Raw genomic sequence first — 17,859 nt, forward strand, 5'->3', positions numbered from 1 at the left:
AGCCCTCATCACTCCTCGCACTGCACCCCGCACCCTCCGATCTACCAGCACTGCTCGACTGGTTCCACCATCTCTCAGGGTAAGAGGCAAGTATACTACAAGACTCTTCTCTGTACTGGCACCAAGGTGGTGGAACGAACTTCCCCTAGAGGTCCGGACAGCTGAGTCACTGGCTATTTTCAAGCGGCGGTTGAAGACCTACTTATTCAGGAAACACTTCAACTAGCACTTCTTTCATTATCTTTTGCATTTTTTAAAAAAAAAAAAAAAAAAAAACACACCTTTGACACTTTCATTGTAACTTTGAACAAATGTTTTAAACTCATGGTATCTTAAGTATGTAACTTAGTGATCCAGCATTAATGTATTCAATGTTAGAGATTTAAGCACTTATGTACGTCGCTCTGGATAAGGGCGTCTGCCAAATGCTGTAAATGTAAATGTGTGTGTGTGTGTGGGGGGGGGGGGGGGGGGGTTTGCTCAATTGTAAAACATCTGAAGATTTAGATTCAAATGATTTTAGATTGCAGTTTAGTTTAGATTCCTGTCAACGATGACTGCGATTTTATCAGTAAGTGTAACTCCTGCATCATGATGATTGAGTAACATAACTCATGCTTGCACAAGGACGTGAGAGGTCACACGCACACACACACGCGCACACACACGCGCACGCACGCACGCACGCACACGCACGCACGCACGCACGCACGCACGCACGCACGCACGCACACACGCACGCACACACGCACGCACACACGCACGCACACACGCACGCACGCACGCACGCACGCGCACGCGCACGCGCACGCGCACGCACACACGCACGCACACACGCACGCACACACGCACACACACACGCACACACACACGCACACACACACGCACACACACACGCACACACACACGCACACACACACGCACACACACACGCACACACACACGCACACACACACGCACACACACACGCACACACACACGCACACACACACGCACACACACACGCACACGCACACACACGCGCGCACGCACGCACGCACGCACGCACGCACACACACACAAGGTGAAGTGCATGTGAATAAATGTAGTGTATGCATTGGCTGAGCTTCACTTGTCCATGCCTCTTCCTCTAAAACACGTCGAGTCACAGACACAGCAGCGAGCGCTGCACGGACGTCAGGACCCTGCAGGGCTGTTGCCTAGCAACAGCTCCGGATCGGATTGCATCACCACCCGGTAGGTTGCGAGCGCCTATGAACAAACAGCTGCTACCTGCACCATCTATCAGCTCTTTAGCTCTCGATCTGCCACCTCTCTCAATTAAATTATCTCCTTATCTACCTATTATTAGAATTCTTTCCCCTTCATCAGCTTTCATCAACCTTTTTCAACCTCTAGCATACAGTAACTATTAATTTCTAACATATCACAGTCCTCTGAAGGTCTCTTTCATTTCACTAAACCCACGTCGCAATAATTATAACCTAACCTTCAGCTCATTTACACTGGATATATTTTTACATAATCCTTAATTATTTATTTCTGCAGACACACCGGCACAATCTCTTTCCTAAATTCAGGTGTATTAACAATTACAACGCAGCATTGATGACAGGACAGGAATAAGAAACTCTGAGTATTGCTACAGTAGCTGATAGCATCAGAACAGCACAGCCAGGATTAGACAGCCATTTCAGGAAGCATGCCGGAGTGAGGCGAGGAGGGATAAATCATGCTCAGGGAGTGTGCAGAGTCAACAGACAATCTCACACTCTCCCTCAGATTCTCACACACACACACACACACACACACACACACACACACACACACAGAGCACTAATACTTAAACATGGTTAAATCAAACAAACGTGACTCATGACAGAGACCTTAGCAAATCTATTGACTTTCACTGATGGATAGAAACCGTCATCGTCAGTCAAACTCGTGTTTAAAAGAAGCCACAACAGCAAGTCACTCCATCTCAAACAGCTAATCGTTATATTAACATTGTTCTAGGATTAGACCTCATCAAGAGATATTGGGAGTAAGGAAACTTCCAAATAAGGCTTTCCAAATAAAAAAAAAAGGCAAAATAAAAAAGCCGCGGCCGTCCTCCAAATGCAGCGAGACTCTAGAGTCAATAATCAATCATGACCATAGGATTCCTATTGGAAGTCTACATTAATGTGTTTTTGTGTAGTCTGCACACTGGACAGACATGCCTGAGTCATAGGATTTCATTTAGTACAGCTACAGTGACCCAGTATAATCTACAGAAGATTTATTTACATACTGAGATGTTTTCTGGAAAGCATGACTCACGGATTTAGCTGTGAAAAGTCCCAAGGCCTCCTATTGTGTCTCGGTGTTATTAAAAAAGGGGAATTCAGGATTACGCTGTCTGTGAGGCTTATAAAGACTAGCAGTGACGAGTGACAGAGGAGCATTTTGACTCTGGTGGGGTAGAACGTTTAGTCTAGCACAATTATCGTAAGACTTATCTTTTATTTCTCAGAGAGTCCAGTGCTATGAGGCATTGTATTAAAAATCGCTGTCTGATAGAGCAGCATGGTCCATGCCAAAAGAGCAGCCACATTGATTTTACACTCGATAAAGCATTGTATGGTATTACACCCTTTAGATGTGTGTGTGGCGCTGTGCGACGGGTGGGGTGTTTAACGTCTAAAGAGTGAGCGTGACGCGGCTCTCACACCATGTGCCCGTAATTAACACTCCAGCTTGCCTTCAGTCCTAATGAGACCTGCTTCCCTCCTACAGTCACGCGGCTCCATGGAACCCGGTCCGCTGGGAGCTCCACCTCCCAATGCGGTCGTCATGGAAACCCCTGTTCTGCTCTGCTCTCCGTTGTTCTTTCCATGGGCCCTAGCAGCCTCGCTAAGCTAACACGCTCATTCCAGAGCCAGAGCCTTTGTGCTTTTCTTTTGGGAAGTGTAGCAAAGCCCCTCAACCACGGCACCACACCCGCACCTCATTTCAAGCTCTGTCTCTCTCACTCAGAATAATGAGATTCCTGCAGAATAAAATGTAGACTTGAAAATGAATGAATGCATAAAGATATGCATATATTTACTTAATATGCTGACCATCCAACATCCCACAGCTTGTTAATGAGCAGCTTCCAGACCTTCATACATTTTTAACACCTCTATCCTCTACCCATCATGCTCCTGTTCTAAGATTCTGACCAGTTTAATTTAATTTAAAAAAAAAAAAGTCAAGGCTCAAATATCAATTAAAATCACAGTGCATAAATTCAATACTCTCGCTTATGCTAATTAGGCAATTAAATGAGTTTCTATATTGCTAGTAAACAAAGCAATCTGACAGCATTTGAAATGCAGTTTTCTAGTCAACCTGTGGAACCGTTTTCAGAAACTAGTCTGACAGCTTATACGATAAATAGCTCCCTAATTTCACATTTGTCACTTTCTGAAAGGAGAAAATTGTCTAATACAGAAGGCAAAAGCTGGAGAATGTAAAAAAAATCCTAATTTTCAACTTGCACTCAATAAAATCTCTTTCATAACTGTTTGTTCACTTGAGAGAACAATAGCTGAACAGAGCTGAAAGAGGCATCCCAAGTGGCTGGTCTCTGGAGCCCTGGCCTGATCTCACACACACACACACACACACACACACACACACACACACACACACACACACACACACACACACACACACACCCTCTCGCTCACTACCCCCCCACACACTTTCTCTCTCACATGCACACACACTCAAACTCTCTCACACATTCTCTCTCTTCCTCTCTCTCACACACACATACTTTAATTTGATCGACAAAAAAAACTAGAAGTCTGTACGGAGGTCTCATTAACCACAGAGACACTGTAAATCCACATGGTGGCAAATGATCTTTATTCATCATAAAATAAAGCAAAAGCATCCAGGCACTCAAATGCTGCAGAGCTCTAATTTCTCTATATATAGATATGCGGGAACAACACATATCACCACAAACTGACAGAACGTCAATGTTCATTTTCTGCAGTGCCAAAAAAGGACAACTCATCTCGTATACTGAGGCTGTGAACCTCGTTCTTCCTCTGCAGTCACACTGAAAATCAATGCTAAGAGACAGGCAGCGTCCTAAAGGAAGGCTCAGTGAGTCCAGACTCACCTCCGCCATTTTAAGCACTGCTTTTATTTAAAGCCACATGCAGACGGACTTCTTTTAATGCCTGTCCTGTTTGACTAAAAGCATGCAGCCATTACTCCTGACTCTGCAGTGAGCTGGCCTTTCAGCTTCATGCATTTTATGACTAATAAATGCATTAGCAAGGTGTAAACATCAGTAATTACCTTAACTGGACATTAAAGAACACTCAGTTACAAATAAAACCAATAATTTCAATCGAGCACAAAACCATGAACTGAATTATTGCTGTTTTGTAAACATAAGCAACAAAATGACAGATACTTAGGGGCTTTGAGCGCATCAAAATAATTGCGAAAAATTTTACTATATCGTCAGACATTATGTTTAAGATAATGTTTAACTAATCCTCCCTGATTTGTATTTCTGATGAACATTGCTGTTATTGTTTTAGGAATGCAACTGCAAATAATTACAATAGGAATAACAGATCATTTAACACGAATATGCTTTCCATTTAAAATATAAAAAATAGCATATTGCTAGAGCTTGTTTTCTATTTTCAAAAAGAAAAGAAGAAAAAAATCCCTGCAGCAGATGGAGTTTAAACTGTTTATTCTCTTACTCCAGAGCGATATTCACACTCTTATTGCATGATGCCCCCTGGTGTTGAATAAGGAAAATGACCATGCATATAAAAAGAGGCATTACTATTAAATGTTATTATTATTATTCATGTATTTATTTTTAAACTGTTTTTATATATAATAATTTAATTTTTTTTTATTTTTTTTCCCAATGAATGCCAATTCTTCATTAAAAATGTAATTGTAGTTGTACTACATTGCTGTTGAATTCTGTAATCTGATTGGTCGGAAGGTGCTGATTCATTTTCTATAAACCATTGGTCAGAATGTGTGTTTTATTCAAATATCAGAGCACATCCTGAAAATGAGTTCCATCTGTAACATTAACAATATATTAACAATTATTGCTTCTATAGTAACAGATCATAGACAGGGGTTGGTTCGTCGGCGAAGCACATGATCTTAAGACTAGTAACAAACAAATTAACAAATGTGTTGAATAAAGGAACGTGTAATAATTATTTAATAATATGGTTAACGTTGTGACGCTTTTTCGTTAGGAGACATTTATGGTAAGAGTGTCGGTTGCCTCAAACACGTATAATTTTGATACAAATGCACAGCCGGTCTTGTGTTATTCCTCACAAGTGTGACAGTGCTGGCTGCGAGGCAAATCACATGGTTTTAATATGAATACGCTGGGTTCTACAGTAACAGCTCATTCAATGGGATTTGCATGGAGGACGGTCCAGATAAACAGATGTAAATGCATTAACTGTTGATATGTTAGAAAATCTTTGTTCATTATGTTTGTAAGGAGTCTCAAGTGTTAGTGCTATGTAACAGATAGAGGTAAAGATATAAGGTTTCAAACTGAGGAAGGTCTTCAAAAAAGGAGGGCTTTAGCACATCTGGATTCTTAGTGATCTTACAAGCTGCGTTTTTTGGTTTTATTAATCGGAAGAAGGAAAAAAAACGGAGAGAGAGAGTGTGTGTGTGTGTGTGAGAGAGAGAGAGAGACTGTTAAAAGAGTGACTGTTTATAGCTACTATAATGTAAGTGATAACATTAACTAACTCGTAACTTCAGTTTAGTACCATTGTTTTTATTCACCTATATGGTCAATACAGTGTCATAGTAGTAATAACTGGACAAATATGTATTGTTGTGGTAGTAAAAATTGGCCACAATGCCGTCTTTCCTTCAGCTATTATTAATTACAAAGCAAACAAATAACTCTTGAAGAGACTAAATGAATACATCCAAGTGTAATAACCAAGCCGCATCATTAAGCAGCTTTGCTCTACACCCGCGGGCTGTGTGTCTGACAGAGGCTAGCTGGTTTTTGGTGAATGCTTACCCTGGTCTATATTGTGCTGTGGCAGCTGGCTCATCTGACTGTGCACCACGCCTGCATAGTTCCGCAGGAACGCTTCCTCGCTCGGCGTCAGCTGCAAGTGAACAACATGCAACGTAGAGGATTAAGAAGAGATGCCTAGAGTCTTTGTGGTGCAAAGAAAATGTCTGTTTGTTAACTAAAGTAATGAAAAAATGAGTTTGAGCTCATACTTACATTTGAACCCATCTTCTTCAACATGAGGAGCACTCGCACCTTCTGCTGAATGTACATCTCCTCAGGAGACTTGCCAGGGGCCTCCTCCCGGTTCATCCCCCCTGGTCCTGAAGCACCACTGAAATAATAATAATAATAATAATAATAATAATAATATTTAAGGTTAAAGACATAAGGTGTCCATAACCATGGGAGATTATTATCATCAGGAATTCCTATCAGATAAACAGAAAGTTTGTTGCCATGCACAACTTTTCAACTATTCCTGACAAGATGCTATTTGGGTGGTGCAACATTCTCAGAACATCATGCAAGTGTACCATTTCAATTTCCCTTACTCTGATCCACACAGACTTTTCTGGTAGCTAACAGGTCAGGAGATACTGCTGTTTAATAATGAGTGGCTCCTGATGTTACTGAGCAAAAAAGCCCAAGCCCTTACTGCCTAAAAATACAGAGGTTCCTGAATTCACGGGTCACCAAGACAAAGATAACCTGAAAAAAAAAAGTGTGAAGTTGTTCACCTTTGGTCTGACCACTGATTTATCTTGAACTGTAGAAAATAATAGCTCCCTGTGGCACAAAAGAAAAGAGAGAGAGACTCAGAGTTCCAATCCTGACATCGGTTAGTGGGATGTTATACTGTACGTCCTGGTGTAGAAGGTGTCCCTAATAAACTAGCAATTTCAATGTATAACGATATTTATTAGTCTACTAGCATGACAAAGATACCAAATGATCCTTAAAAAAACGCATTGTTATATTCCTTATCGAATGGGTTTGAATAGATGTTAAAGGGAGCGCAGACTGCAAAAAAAAACAGGATCTTCCACCTTTTGACAGACACAAATGCAGGACGGATGTCCATACGGACAAACGTATACACCGTGATGGAAGCCAAAGACACCATAAAGAAATCATGGCGCAGGAGCAAACTTAATGTATATTTAATACAGGTTTCTTTGAGTTCTCGGATTCGCCCGCTCCCACTCTCACTACCTACCTGCCTCACTTGCTCGCTCGCTCGCTCACTAATGGCCTAGTTCTACAGCCAGACTCCCTGCCTAGCGCTTTTAATGACACAAAAGCGAAGAAGCAATGCAAATTACAACAAAAAAGGATTGTGCCTGACAGGTGATATATCCTACCACCAATATCCTTGTCAGCTTTTATTCAAAACCTCTCAAGCTGAAGCCGTGAAACACACTTTTCATTTAATCACATAATGACCAAACAAAGTAGCAGCCTTCAGTCATGAACCTGACGATTCAGACCGTTTCCATGCAAAAGAACTGGTGACAAAAAAAAAAAAGAGTGGCGGAGAGAAAAAACAGACAGCTGCAAATGTATGTATTTGTTGAATAATCCACATCCAATGACCTACAGCCTTTTATCTGTTCAAACACTCGGTAATGCATGTTGAAAGGCTGTGAGATGTTATGTTGGATTGAAACGATGGTGCATCCCCTGTCTCTTCACTACATACCACATGAAGACAATCACGCATCCTGCTTGCTGTAAATGACAGTAACTCGTGTCTCCTAATCAACGACTTTATGCTTCGTCTGTTCCTTGGGGCAAAACATGTTTATTATAAAAGCATTCATTTTCTTGCTTATAAAGATCAGAGAAAAAAATCCCAGGGAAATAATAATAATAATAATAAAAAAAAAAAAAAAAAGTCATCCGCAGGCTCTGTATCCAGAAGTCACCAAAGGGCACAGCGTCAAAGGGACTGCATCACATTAAAAAAAAAAAAAAAAAATCTGCTCTCATCTCTGGCATTTTATAGGCAGGAGTGGGGGATGATGAATGCTGGCACGAAGAGTGAATGCAAGAGAGAGAGAGAGAGAGAGAGAGAGAGAGAGATGAAAGGAAGAGAGGGACCGATGTGTCATCTCTGCACCGCTGAGACACTGGGTACACCTTCAGGGGGAGGCAGCTCTTCAGAGATTTTCAGAGTCTTTCTCTCCCTCCCTCTTTCCCTCCTGCTCATTTGATCATGTCTGGGCCCAGCACAAGAGATGAGCTTGACAGATCGGGAGAGACACCAGAGTCTCCGATACTGTGTGCTGAAAACACAATGAGGAAACAGCGCAGTTTCAGAGCGACGCCTTTTCCTCTGCTCGTCGTCCGCAGGTCTGTCTGTAGAACCGTTCTTTGGGCCAGAAACGAATTCGTAAAGTATACGAGCAGGTAGACGACAAGCAGTCTGACTAAAAGCCGCGAGTGCTTCATCCATTGTCAAAAAATAATACTAAGGTTGGACAAAACATACAAATCATGAATATGAATGCATAATAAAAAAAAACTATTGTAATATATCTTTTTTTGCATGTATGAAATTCTCCAGAGATAAACAATTAGAATTCAACACCAGTGGAATTGACACTATAAGTGCATTCCAAATCGCAAACGTATGCACTATTCTATACCGTTGTTTAGTAGAAACAGTGTGAGTAGTGTAGTCTGTTCACCCTTAAAATTACAAGAAGAGGAAGATGAAGAAGTGGTCACTTCAAGAACCCAAATAATGCGCTAATTCGCGTGTGGCATGTTGGAAACTTCATGCACTCAACGTTCATAGCTTTTCTTAGGAAGAAGGCGGCGGTCGCAGCTCTGATGCTGACACCGGATGAGACACTCTGGGAGACAAGATGTCTTGAAAAATGTCTTTTAAGTAAATCCACGTAGTGTGATTTATTACACATTATAACATTTTAAAAATCCATGTATTCTGCTAAAGCTAGCGGAGTCACGTTCCTTGCGTTTGACTACTTACACTTCCTGTTACTAAAAAAATCTTTAGTGTTCCATTTGAGACTAAACTACCCTTCTAAAATTCATACTCTAAATGGAAGAGCACATAGTACGTCATTTGGGCCACAACCAACATGTCTAATCTGTCCTGTTACTAATTTGTATGCTGCGATTTCCCTTAGAATAAAAACTCTAAAGGCCAAAAGCATGTGGACACCCTGTCGAGTTAAGAGGGTGTTTCAGCCACAACCAAAACGAACAAGTAAAAGCAAGCACATAGCCATGTGATCTCCTCAGACACTTGCAGCAGCCTGAATCGTACTGAAAAGCTCAGCAACCGTAAGTGCTGTTATTGTGAAACAAAAGCATCTAGGAGCAAAAACAGCTCAGCCAAGAAGCGATATATTACACTAACTCATAAAGCCTAATGTTAGGCTAAAGGTCACTTTACAACAACACAATATTCAATAACTAGTCTAAAAGACACTGACAGACTGAGGTAATTATAGCTAGCTAGCAAGGTTCTGGTTGTCTATAAACACACACAGTTATCTTTGCATTGCAAGATTTCGTTCCCTGTTGCTTTATTTATTGCTTTGCAAAGATGGTATCGATGTATAGAGAGCAAACAACTGTTCTGGTCAGTGAAGATGATCTGTGCCCTTCTCCTCTCTCATCATCTCACTTCTGAAGCTCTGGATGTCTCCGACAGGCAAAACAACACCAGACACAGCTAAAGACTGAAGACTAAAGACTGACTCCTGACCTGTGATAAGCAGAGGAAGCAAGAAATTCTGGCTCCTGGAAGAAAAAAGAGATATAAAAAGCTCTACATTATATAAAAACCAAAAGCTTGTTTAAAAAAGATTTATGCTTTTATTGCAGCACTGATATTCTTAGCACTTGACAAGAGCACTGGCAGTATGATGATGTTGTATTCAACACTTTTCTGACATCTGTATGTTTTTTATACTGATTACAAACTGAAACTATTTTGAAATTCATTAAAAGGATCTTTAGGCTTATTGACAAGCTGCTTGCGATATAGAAATCTTCTACCACTTATCCGAGCTACCTCGGGTCACGGGGAGCCTGTGCCTATCTCAGGCGTCATCGGGCATCAAGGCAGGATACACCCTGGACGGCGTGCCAACCCATCGCAGGGCACACACACACACTCTCATTCACTCACGCAATCACACACTAGGGACAATTTTTTATTTTTTAAAGAACAAAAATGTATATAGAGATACATAAAAAAAATTATACTAGTGAAAAAAAAAACACAACCGTTTAAATCTATAAGAATTTTTAGCAATCTACAATTATTAAGATCAAGCTAATTCCAATCAGGTTTATTTATTTATTTATTTTTAAATATTATATTATTATTTTTACAGTACAACTAAATTTTACATTTTGAAATTTTAAAATGGTTTAAATTCTATGCAATTTATGACCAGGTTAAATACATGTAGATTTTAAATAAAATCATTTTTTCGTAGTTTTTAATTGATAATGTTTTAAAGTACTGTTCAGCTAGAGATTTATCTGAAAACCTACAGGATATATATATCGTGTAAAAATATTCCTTATTGTAGAAATGACTTCTACAGATCACCTTATACCCTCCTCCCTATTCCATAGAATAAACCACTATGACGCTATGACATAGACTTGATGTGTATATAATTTTTGACACGGTTCAGTCTGCACCTAAATAAACAATCTAGGGGGAAAAAAGTTAGTTATTTTTACTCGTGCCGAGAAGGTTGATCTCAACAGGAGCAAAAAAATTCACTTCAATACCCAAAAACACCAAATACCCTATGTGAGGATCTGAGTCAATAAATAGGAGTGCAGCTGAGGAAATTCCCTCTGCACAGCACCAGTAGAAAGCTTGCTGTAATCCTCCCCAATCTTAGACTCTGAACCTCAGGAATAAGAAATCCATTATACAACAGATGATGAACTGGATAACTTAAAAGCAGTAAAAATTAGAAATGGGTCGAACTTAATCCCTGCACCGTGGTCATGCTTGGGAGCTGAACTGCAAGCTTTGAGAGGAAGTCTGTGAAAAGTCAGATGGACTCTGTTAATACCTGTTTATTGTGATTCATATCACACACTACGGTTTTCCACCAAAGCCATTTAATCTGGAATGAAGATGAGCTACCGAGCTATAAATACCTAAAATGTACCACTGAAAGAGTGCTTTAGCGTTAAAGACAAATAAAGCCTAAACCTGGAAGCCACAATAGGGTTTATTACTCACATGGCTAATAAAAGACCAAGCTACTGAGATAAATCCCGTCTTAAACCCTATTCGGATTGAATTAGTTTATCACAGGGACGTTCATTTTCACAGAGATAAACATCAGTCATGCAGACAATAATAAAATGCAGGAGTATATTTTTTTAAGTGGGTTGTATTTTCTCTAGGTCACGTGGTCTTATGACAACGCTGCGTTCACAGCACGGCATCCAAGCGGTCGAAGAAGCACTGGAGTAAAGAGGAAATCCTGGCTCTTATCGCACTTGTCAATAGGTTTACAAGAAGCATCCATTTTTTGTTTCATGACTCAGAAAGTTTAATATTTGGGTAATGGTCACTGGTGCGTGTGGTAAAAGATTAAACAAAGCAGATAAATGATCGTTTTTTTTTCAACGTAAGACACGTATTTTTGTACTGTATTAATCTTTATATTATTCTTTATATTAACCTTTTGTCTTATGTAAAGTTGCTTTGAGACAATGTCTGTTGTTAAAAGCGCTATACAAATAAATTTGCATCGAATTGAACTGAATGTATATGAAATGAGGACTTGTACATCTGGACAGAACTAAAACGATCAGATGACCGCTGAGTCTGGTTAAAAAAAAAAAAAAAAACAGGCAATTTGGCCAATAGTATTCTCAGAGGAGGACAGGAAAACAACAGTAACACAGGTGAGGACGTGTAAAATAGGAAATTACACCTAAGACCTCAAGCAAACCAAATCTTATGGATAGGGCTTTACACAAAACTGAAATATCCTAAAATAAACACTGGACATTTTGAAACTCTAAGGAAATCGCCTCGATTTGCCTCGTCAAGCGATTATTAACAGTACATCTGTTACGGAGTAATCCCCGGTAAGCCGAGACCAGTACTCATTAGGTGCACTGTAGCCTTGAGTATTCAGTCAGTGCAATGTGAGAAGGTCTTGCATGTGGGAGGGTCACGAAGGTCACACATTAGTCCTGCAACCCTGTAACTTGCTCACCTGATCGTACTGCCAAATCATTTAGTACCTTCAGCAACACTGCTGACGCTGAGGCCTAAAGGAAAACTCCTTCAAATCTCATAATCGTTATACTTCTTACAATCCGGTTAACTTTAAAAAGGAGAGCTTTCGGTCATGTGACTTTGTGACTGGAAGGTCATGATTTCAAATCCCAGGTCCACCAAGTTGCCACTGGTGGGCCCCTGAACAAGGCCCTTAACCCTCAATGCTCAGTTGTATAAACTGAAATAAAAAAATAATAAAAAATAAAAAAAGTCACTCTGGATAAGGGTGTCTGCTAAGTGCCGTAAATGTAAAACTATTAACCCATCAATAACAACAATGGAGTCACTAAACCACTAAAATATCACGAGTGGTCGCTACAAGGCATGCAGAGGTTCTTGCTGAGATTGGGGCAGGGGTTCTGTCACTAATCCACAAAATTAATCAAATTGGGCATCAGGGCTAAAATACAAAAAAAAAAATAATAATAATCTAAACTATATTTGTAAATGATGACCGGTATGATTTACAAGAATACCTTGTAAAGGTGGAACTACTTTTTCAGAAGGAACCAGAATAACTTGCTCCTCTGTTCAGATAATGAATAAGAAGATTTAGCTACATGCTAAAACACTCTCATGTCTCAAGCTAATGCTTGTATTGTTTCAAGTGTAAAAGTAAGTCTCAATTTGCCTTACAAAGCACTAAACAGTTTACAAATTCTTATAACAGGTTTGTATAAAAATTGACTGTATTATCAGTTACTACGCTCATTTATAAGTAGAGCATCTTAAAAGTGGACAGTTAGCTAGCATTAATCTAATGGTGGTTCATCCATAGCATTGCCTTGTGTTACATGACTCTCTCTAAGCAAAAAGCAATACAAATGGCTGACAGGAGACGCATGTAAACAAAGAATAAACTCCGGTCTGTAACTCATAGACACACAGACACATTTTCAATGGTGTTTGTACAAGAAAGACATCTTTTAAAAATAAACTATTGCATCTTTAAGGGAAAGAAAAAAGAAGAAAATTCCCTTCGATTCGGCTTCGATTTTCCCAAAAAATACGTTTACATTTATAGCATTTTGCTATAAAGACGTCCCTTATACTGCGAGAATTACATTTATTTAATTTTCTTTATGCAACTGAGCAATTGAGGAATAAGGGCCTTGCTTAAGGGCCCAGCACCGGTAGCTCGGTGCAGCTGGGATTCAAACTCACAACCTACCACTTCCTTAAATAAAATCACATATTAAAATAATTATTTGATTATATTAAAATTTACCAGGACATTAAGCAAAACATTCACACACAGTAACATTTAAACTAATGACTTCATCAAGGACAAGCTCATGGAGCAATAACATACGAAGGATTTTTTTTATTATTATTATTATTATCATTTTTTTTATTTATAGCAAAGCCCAGTTTACTCACTGGGAGGTTTAATGCTAAAAAACCTCATCCTGACATAGCATTAAAATAAATAAAAGGAAAGTGTTATAGGATGGAAGCGAAGGTTACACATCCTGAAAAACTAATCATGCGCTTGTAAGTAAATCTGTCAGCAGCTAAAGCGTATCAGCTCTGCTGGAACAGCTGGGAAAGCCGCACACTCCTACACGGCGGCAGCGGAGAAACGCTACCGATCGGTTTGTTTTGAAAGCAGCAAGAAATGCTCATGTAGCAACAAAACAAACATACTACATTTAATATCGGTGTTAAAGAAGCATTAGATTTAAAATGGCCTTAGAATTCATTAAGGACAATGAATCAGGAACAGAGGAACACGTTCACATAATAGTCTGTGAAAATGACACATACGCTTCACAATCAACAGGTAAATTAATATATTTGGCATCTCTACTTAATTAAAATCTAGATCATTTACTTGGTGTCTGCCTGCAAAGATCAGGAACGCAAACAAACACGGTGGTTAAAAACATTTGCTAACTCGTTCAGTGAAAGCCAGAATGGTTTTAAAAGGTTTAAATGACCTGCTAAAACACCACCAACAACAACAAGAAATCCATCCATATGTGTGTGCCCATATTCACACACTTCACTGTACCATATTAAGTTACTACCTTATATTTATATTTTTTTTCTTCTTCTTCTTTAAATTGTACATACTTTGTGTCTTATTTTTATTCCATACATTATTTTATTTTTTATTCCCTACCTTAGTGTAATTGTCTATTTTATATCAAGAACGGTCTGGGAAAATTCTAAAAAAAAAATTCTAAGAAATTTCTAAAAAAAAAAAAAATTAAAAAATTAAAATTTCTAAAATTTCATCAAATAAAAAAAGCCATCACTCATTTTGTTCCAATGTGTACAGAGTTTATATTTGCCTTTACTTTTTTTTTTAAACATATCTAGCGTTCATATACTTATTTTTAGAGGGAATTTCCAAGTTGTGATGCAAAGCAAGCACTGGCTAGTAGAAGCTTCTTCTAAAGTGTTGAATGTTTGAGAAGGATTTCATTGTAATCTACTCTTCATGTGTACATCACAAAAACAAGGGTTGCCGTATATAGCGGCAACGATGATGAAGTATGTAGTGAAAATACGACCGAGCAGTAGGACGTGAGTCGTTAGCAGTGAACGAAGAGCATGCGAAACATGACCCTGGAGAAGGATTTACTAAATGCCAAATAATCATAAACTCCCCTCCAGCACAGTTTCCAAGTTCCTGTCATGGTCTCCTGTTTAAAATAACATATTACAACATTATATGGAATATATGGATTATGTATCGGTTTCTTTACTTTTCTTTACTCTAGAAAAATCTGGACCACTGAGTCACTCTTGAATATCAATCTAATTAATTCAGTGCTCAAAAAAAAAAAAACGTATGTTATAAATAAGCAGAGATTTGATTCATTAACTGTTAATATATGTACCAAGTTATGACTTTCTTCAAGATACGACTCATCAAAATAAAAGCTGTACAGACAAACTAGTGTGTGTTCTGAAAATATATGGGATATTAATCTGCTCCTCGACCAGAAGACATGAAAAAATACGAGGAGTAATTCCTTTACATGATGGTGTGTCTGGCACTCCATGAATTACAGAATTACAACAGAAACACTACTGCACCAAATGGTTTCTGTTGGGATTTCACTGCTGAGAGAGAGAGAGAGAGAGAGAGAGAGAGAGAGAGAGAGAGAGAGAGAGAGAGAGAGAGAGAGAGAGAGAGAGAGGGAATTTGAACAAGAGAGGGAATGTGAGGGGATGTATATATGTATGAATGAGAGAGATGGAGAGACAGACAGAATGAAACGAAACGAGAGAGAGAGAGAGAATGAAACAAGACAGAGAGAGAGAGAGAGAGAGAGTGAGAGAGAATGAAATAGAGAGAGAGACAGACAGACAGAGATTGTCCTGGAAAGAATTAATATCGCTAAAACATCTGGTGTTCATAAAATAAAATAAAAGTACACTGTATTGAACACAAATTAAATGAATAAAATCGAGCAGAATGATGAATGTCAGCTCTTGGTTACTGTGATATATAAATCAATACATTTAAACTCATAATACTAGCGGGTTTTCAAGCCCAAACACACTCCAGTCAGAAATCGAACTCAATTCACAAGTGGGTTTTAGGGTTTATTCAGACACGACTGTACACTCTGATCATACAGAGAATTCACCAATATCTGAGACACTTGTTTGGTTCTAAATAATCAAAGCCTAACAATATCAAAGAAACGCATTTTAAATAACGGAGATACGATTGCGTTGTCTTTATGGAAGGAGTCACCAGTGTCAGCGCTTTGTAACTGCCAGTAACTTTAATGTGTCTTCAGGAAAGAGGTCTTTGTGCTTTTTCTGGTTTTATGCTAAAGGACAAGCCGTGGGATTATAGGAAATAACTTGTCTTGCAGACGTTCCATAATGTTAATTGGTTACAAAGCACAATGTGTTATTAATTCTTTTAAAATTGTAAAATTTATTAGGAATAAAACGCATTGGGAAGTGCGGTTCTAAGATAATAATATATAACAAGTTAGTGTAATGCAGCGTGATGCAACGCAGGGTTATTTGTAACACCCAGAAGTTTATTATTTTCCTATAAGTGAATGCCTTAAAGTGTTTTTCTTCTCACTTTAGATTTAAGGGGAAAAGATCAATCATATGGAGGACGTGTGCAGTAGCTTGTAATCAGAGTGAAGATCAAGGTCCTGTAATCAAGCTCAGGATGGTTTAGTAACTGTGTCTATCTCAGCTTCACTGCAAGAGATTCAAGTCATAGCATATAAAGTATGCTGGGGAAAGGCATGGGGTTTAAGCCTCGCCTAAGCCTGATGCACAATGACAGCCGATCCTCACCCCCAGAGACACGGAGGCTGATCCGTGCCACAGTTCCACCTGCCACAGCTCTGGAGTCCTAAACCGGAGCTACAGCCAAATCCCATGTAGGACTTCTGTAAATAAATATTACATCATAACCATAATGAATAATGTGTCCAGAGAACTATCTGCTACAGCGTGTGACAGAAGGCCAGCGGAGACCAAATCAAATACAGATGATGATAAGAAGGGAATTAAACTCGAAGGTACGGACATACAGAAATTAGCCAAAAAGGAAATTATTGCCACAACAGATTTAATTAAATACGTTTTTTTCACAGGATTTAAATTCATATGTTGTGACCATTAATCTGGGTGGATAGTTGGACGGAATGTAAATGTTTTACTGGAACTGTAAATTTATTTATTATAAATCTAATTGTTTTAACAGTGCACCAACCAAAATGCTTTGTTTAGCTGGTGGAACCTGGGTTAACTGGGAAAGCAAGGGGACACATGGAAACTATGCACAAAAACTCCACAAAGACTGTAACCAGAGGTTCGAACCAAGAATCCTAGAGCTATGAGACATCAATGTGTCAAGACTGACTACATTCACTTAAAATTATTCTCTTATAATGTGCAAAAAAAAAACAACAACAAACAAACCAACAATTCTTCTCCTAGTTATATGCGTAAATACTGAACCATCACAGTAAGCGAGTGTGATTTCAATAGAACAAAACATTATAATTACCATCTCAGCACAGCCTTTGTAGAATGATACGAACATGTTCTCGTTTAAATCCATCCATTTACCACAGCGTTTATCCTACACAGGGTTGCGGTGAGCCTGAAGCCTATCCCAGGAGCACAAGGTGGGGGACACCATGGACATGGTCCAGGTTTATCACAGATCGCGATCTTACACACTACAAACAATTGAGAGACACCCAACGCCTGTCTTTGGATTGGTGGACAGGGGGAAACTTTTTGCATTGTGGTGACATGCGTTATTGAACCCGATCTGATGTATTCATATAATTAATGCCACACTGGTGTAGATTCTGCTTTAAGTTCACACACTTGGTCAACCCCAAAACTATCAGGGATCCCGAACAGGTGATCCCTCAACCAAGATCCTCGTTCTTATCCAAACGTGAGCCGCAACCGTAACGTGACGGTCGTGTTCATGTCCACGACGGGTTCGAGGGTGTGGGGACACCAA

At 39.2% G+C, this 17,859-nt stretch overlaps 1 protein-coding gene across 1 annotated transcript in view; it reads right to left on the reverse strand.

Moving 5' to 3' along the window:
* The window catches only part of ctnnbip1 (catenin, beta interacting protein 1), a 31,111-nt gene that overhangs the window by 12,339 nt on the left and 913 nt on the right, over positions 1-17,859 (reverse strand). The window contains exons 2-3 of the mRNA XM_060894815.1: positions 6,296-6,413; positions 6,083-6,173 (exon numbers count right to left, since the gene is read on the reverse strand). Coding sequence (XP_060750798.1) covers positions 6,083-6,173; positions 6,296-6,391 — 187 coding nt within the window. The 5' untranslated portion in view covers positions 6,392-6,413. The remainder of the gene's footprint in view (positions 1-6,082; positions 6,174-6,295; positions 6,414-17,859) is intronic.

This window comes from Tachysurus vachellii, chromosome 19 (assembly GCF_030014155.1).
Source record: "Tachysurus vachellii isolate PV-2020 chromosome 19, HZAU_Pvac_v1, whole genome shotgun sequence".
Taxonomy (NCBI): Eukaryota; Metazoa; Chordata; class Actinopteri; order Siluriformes; family Bagridae; genus Tachysurus; species Tachysurus vachellii.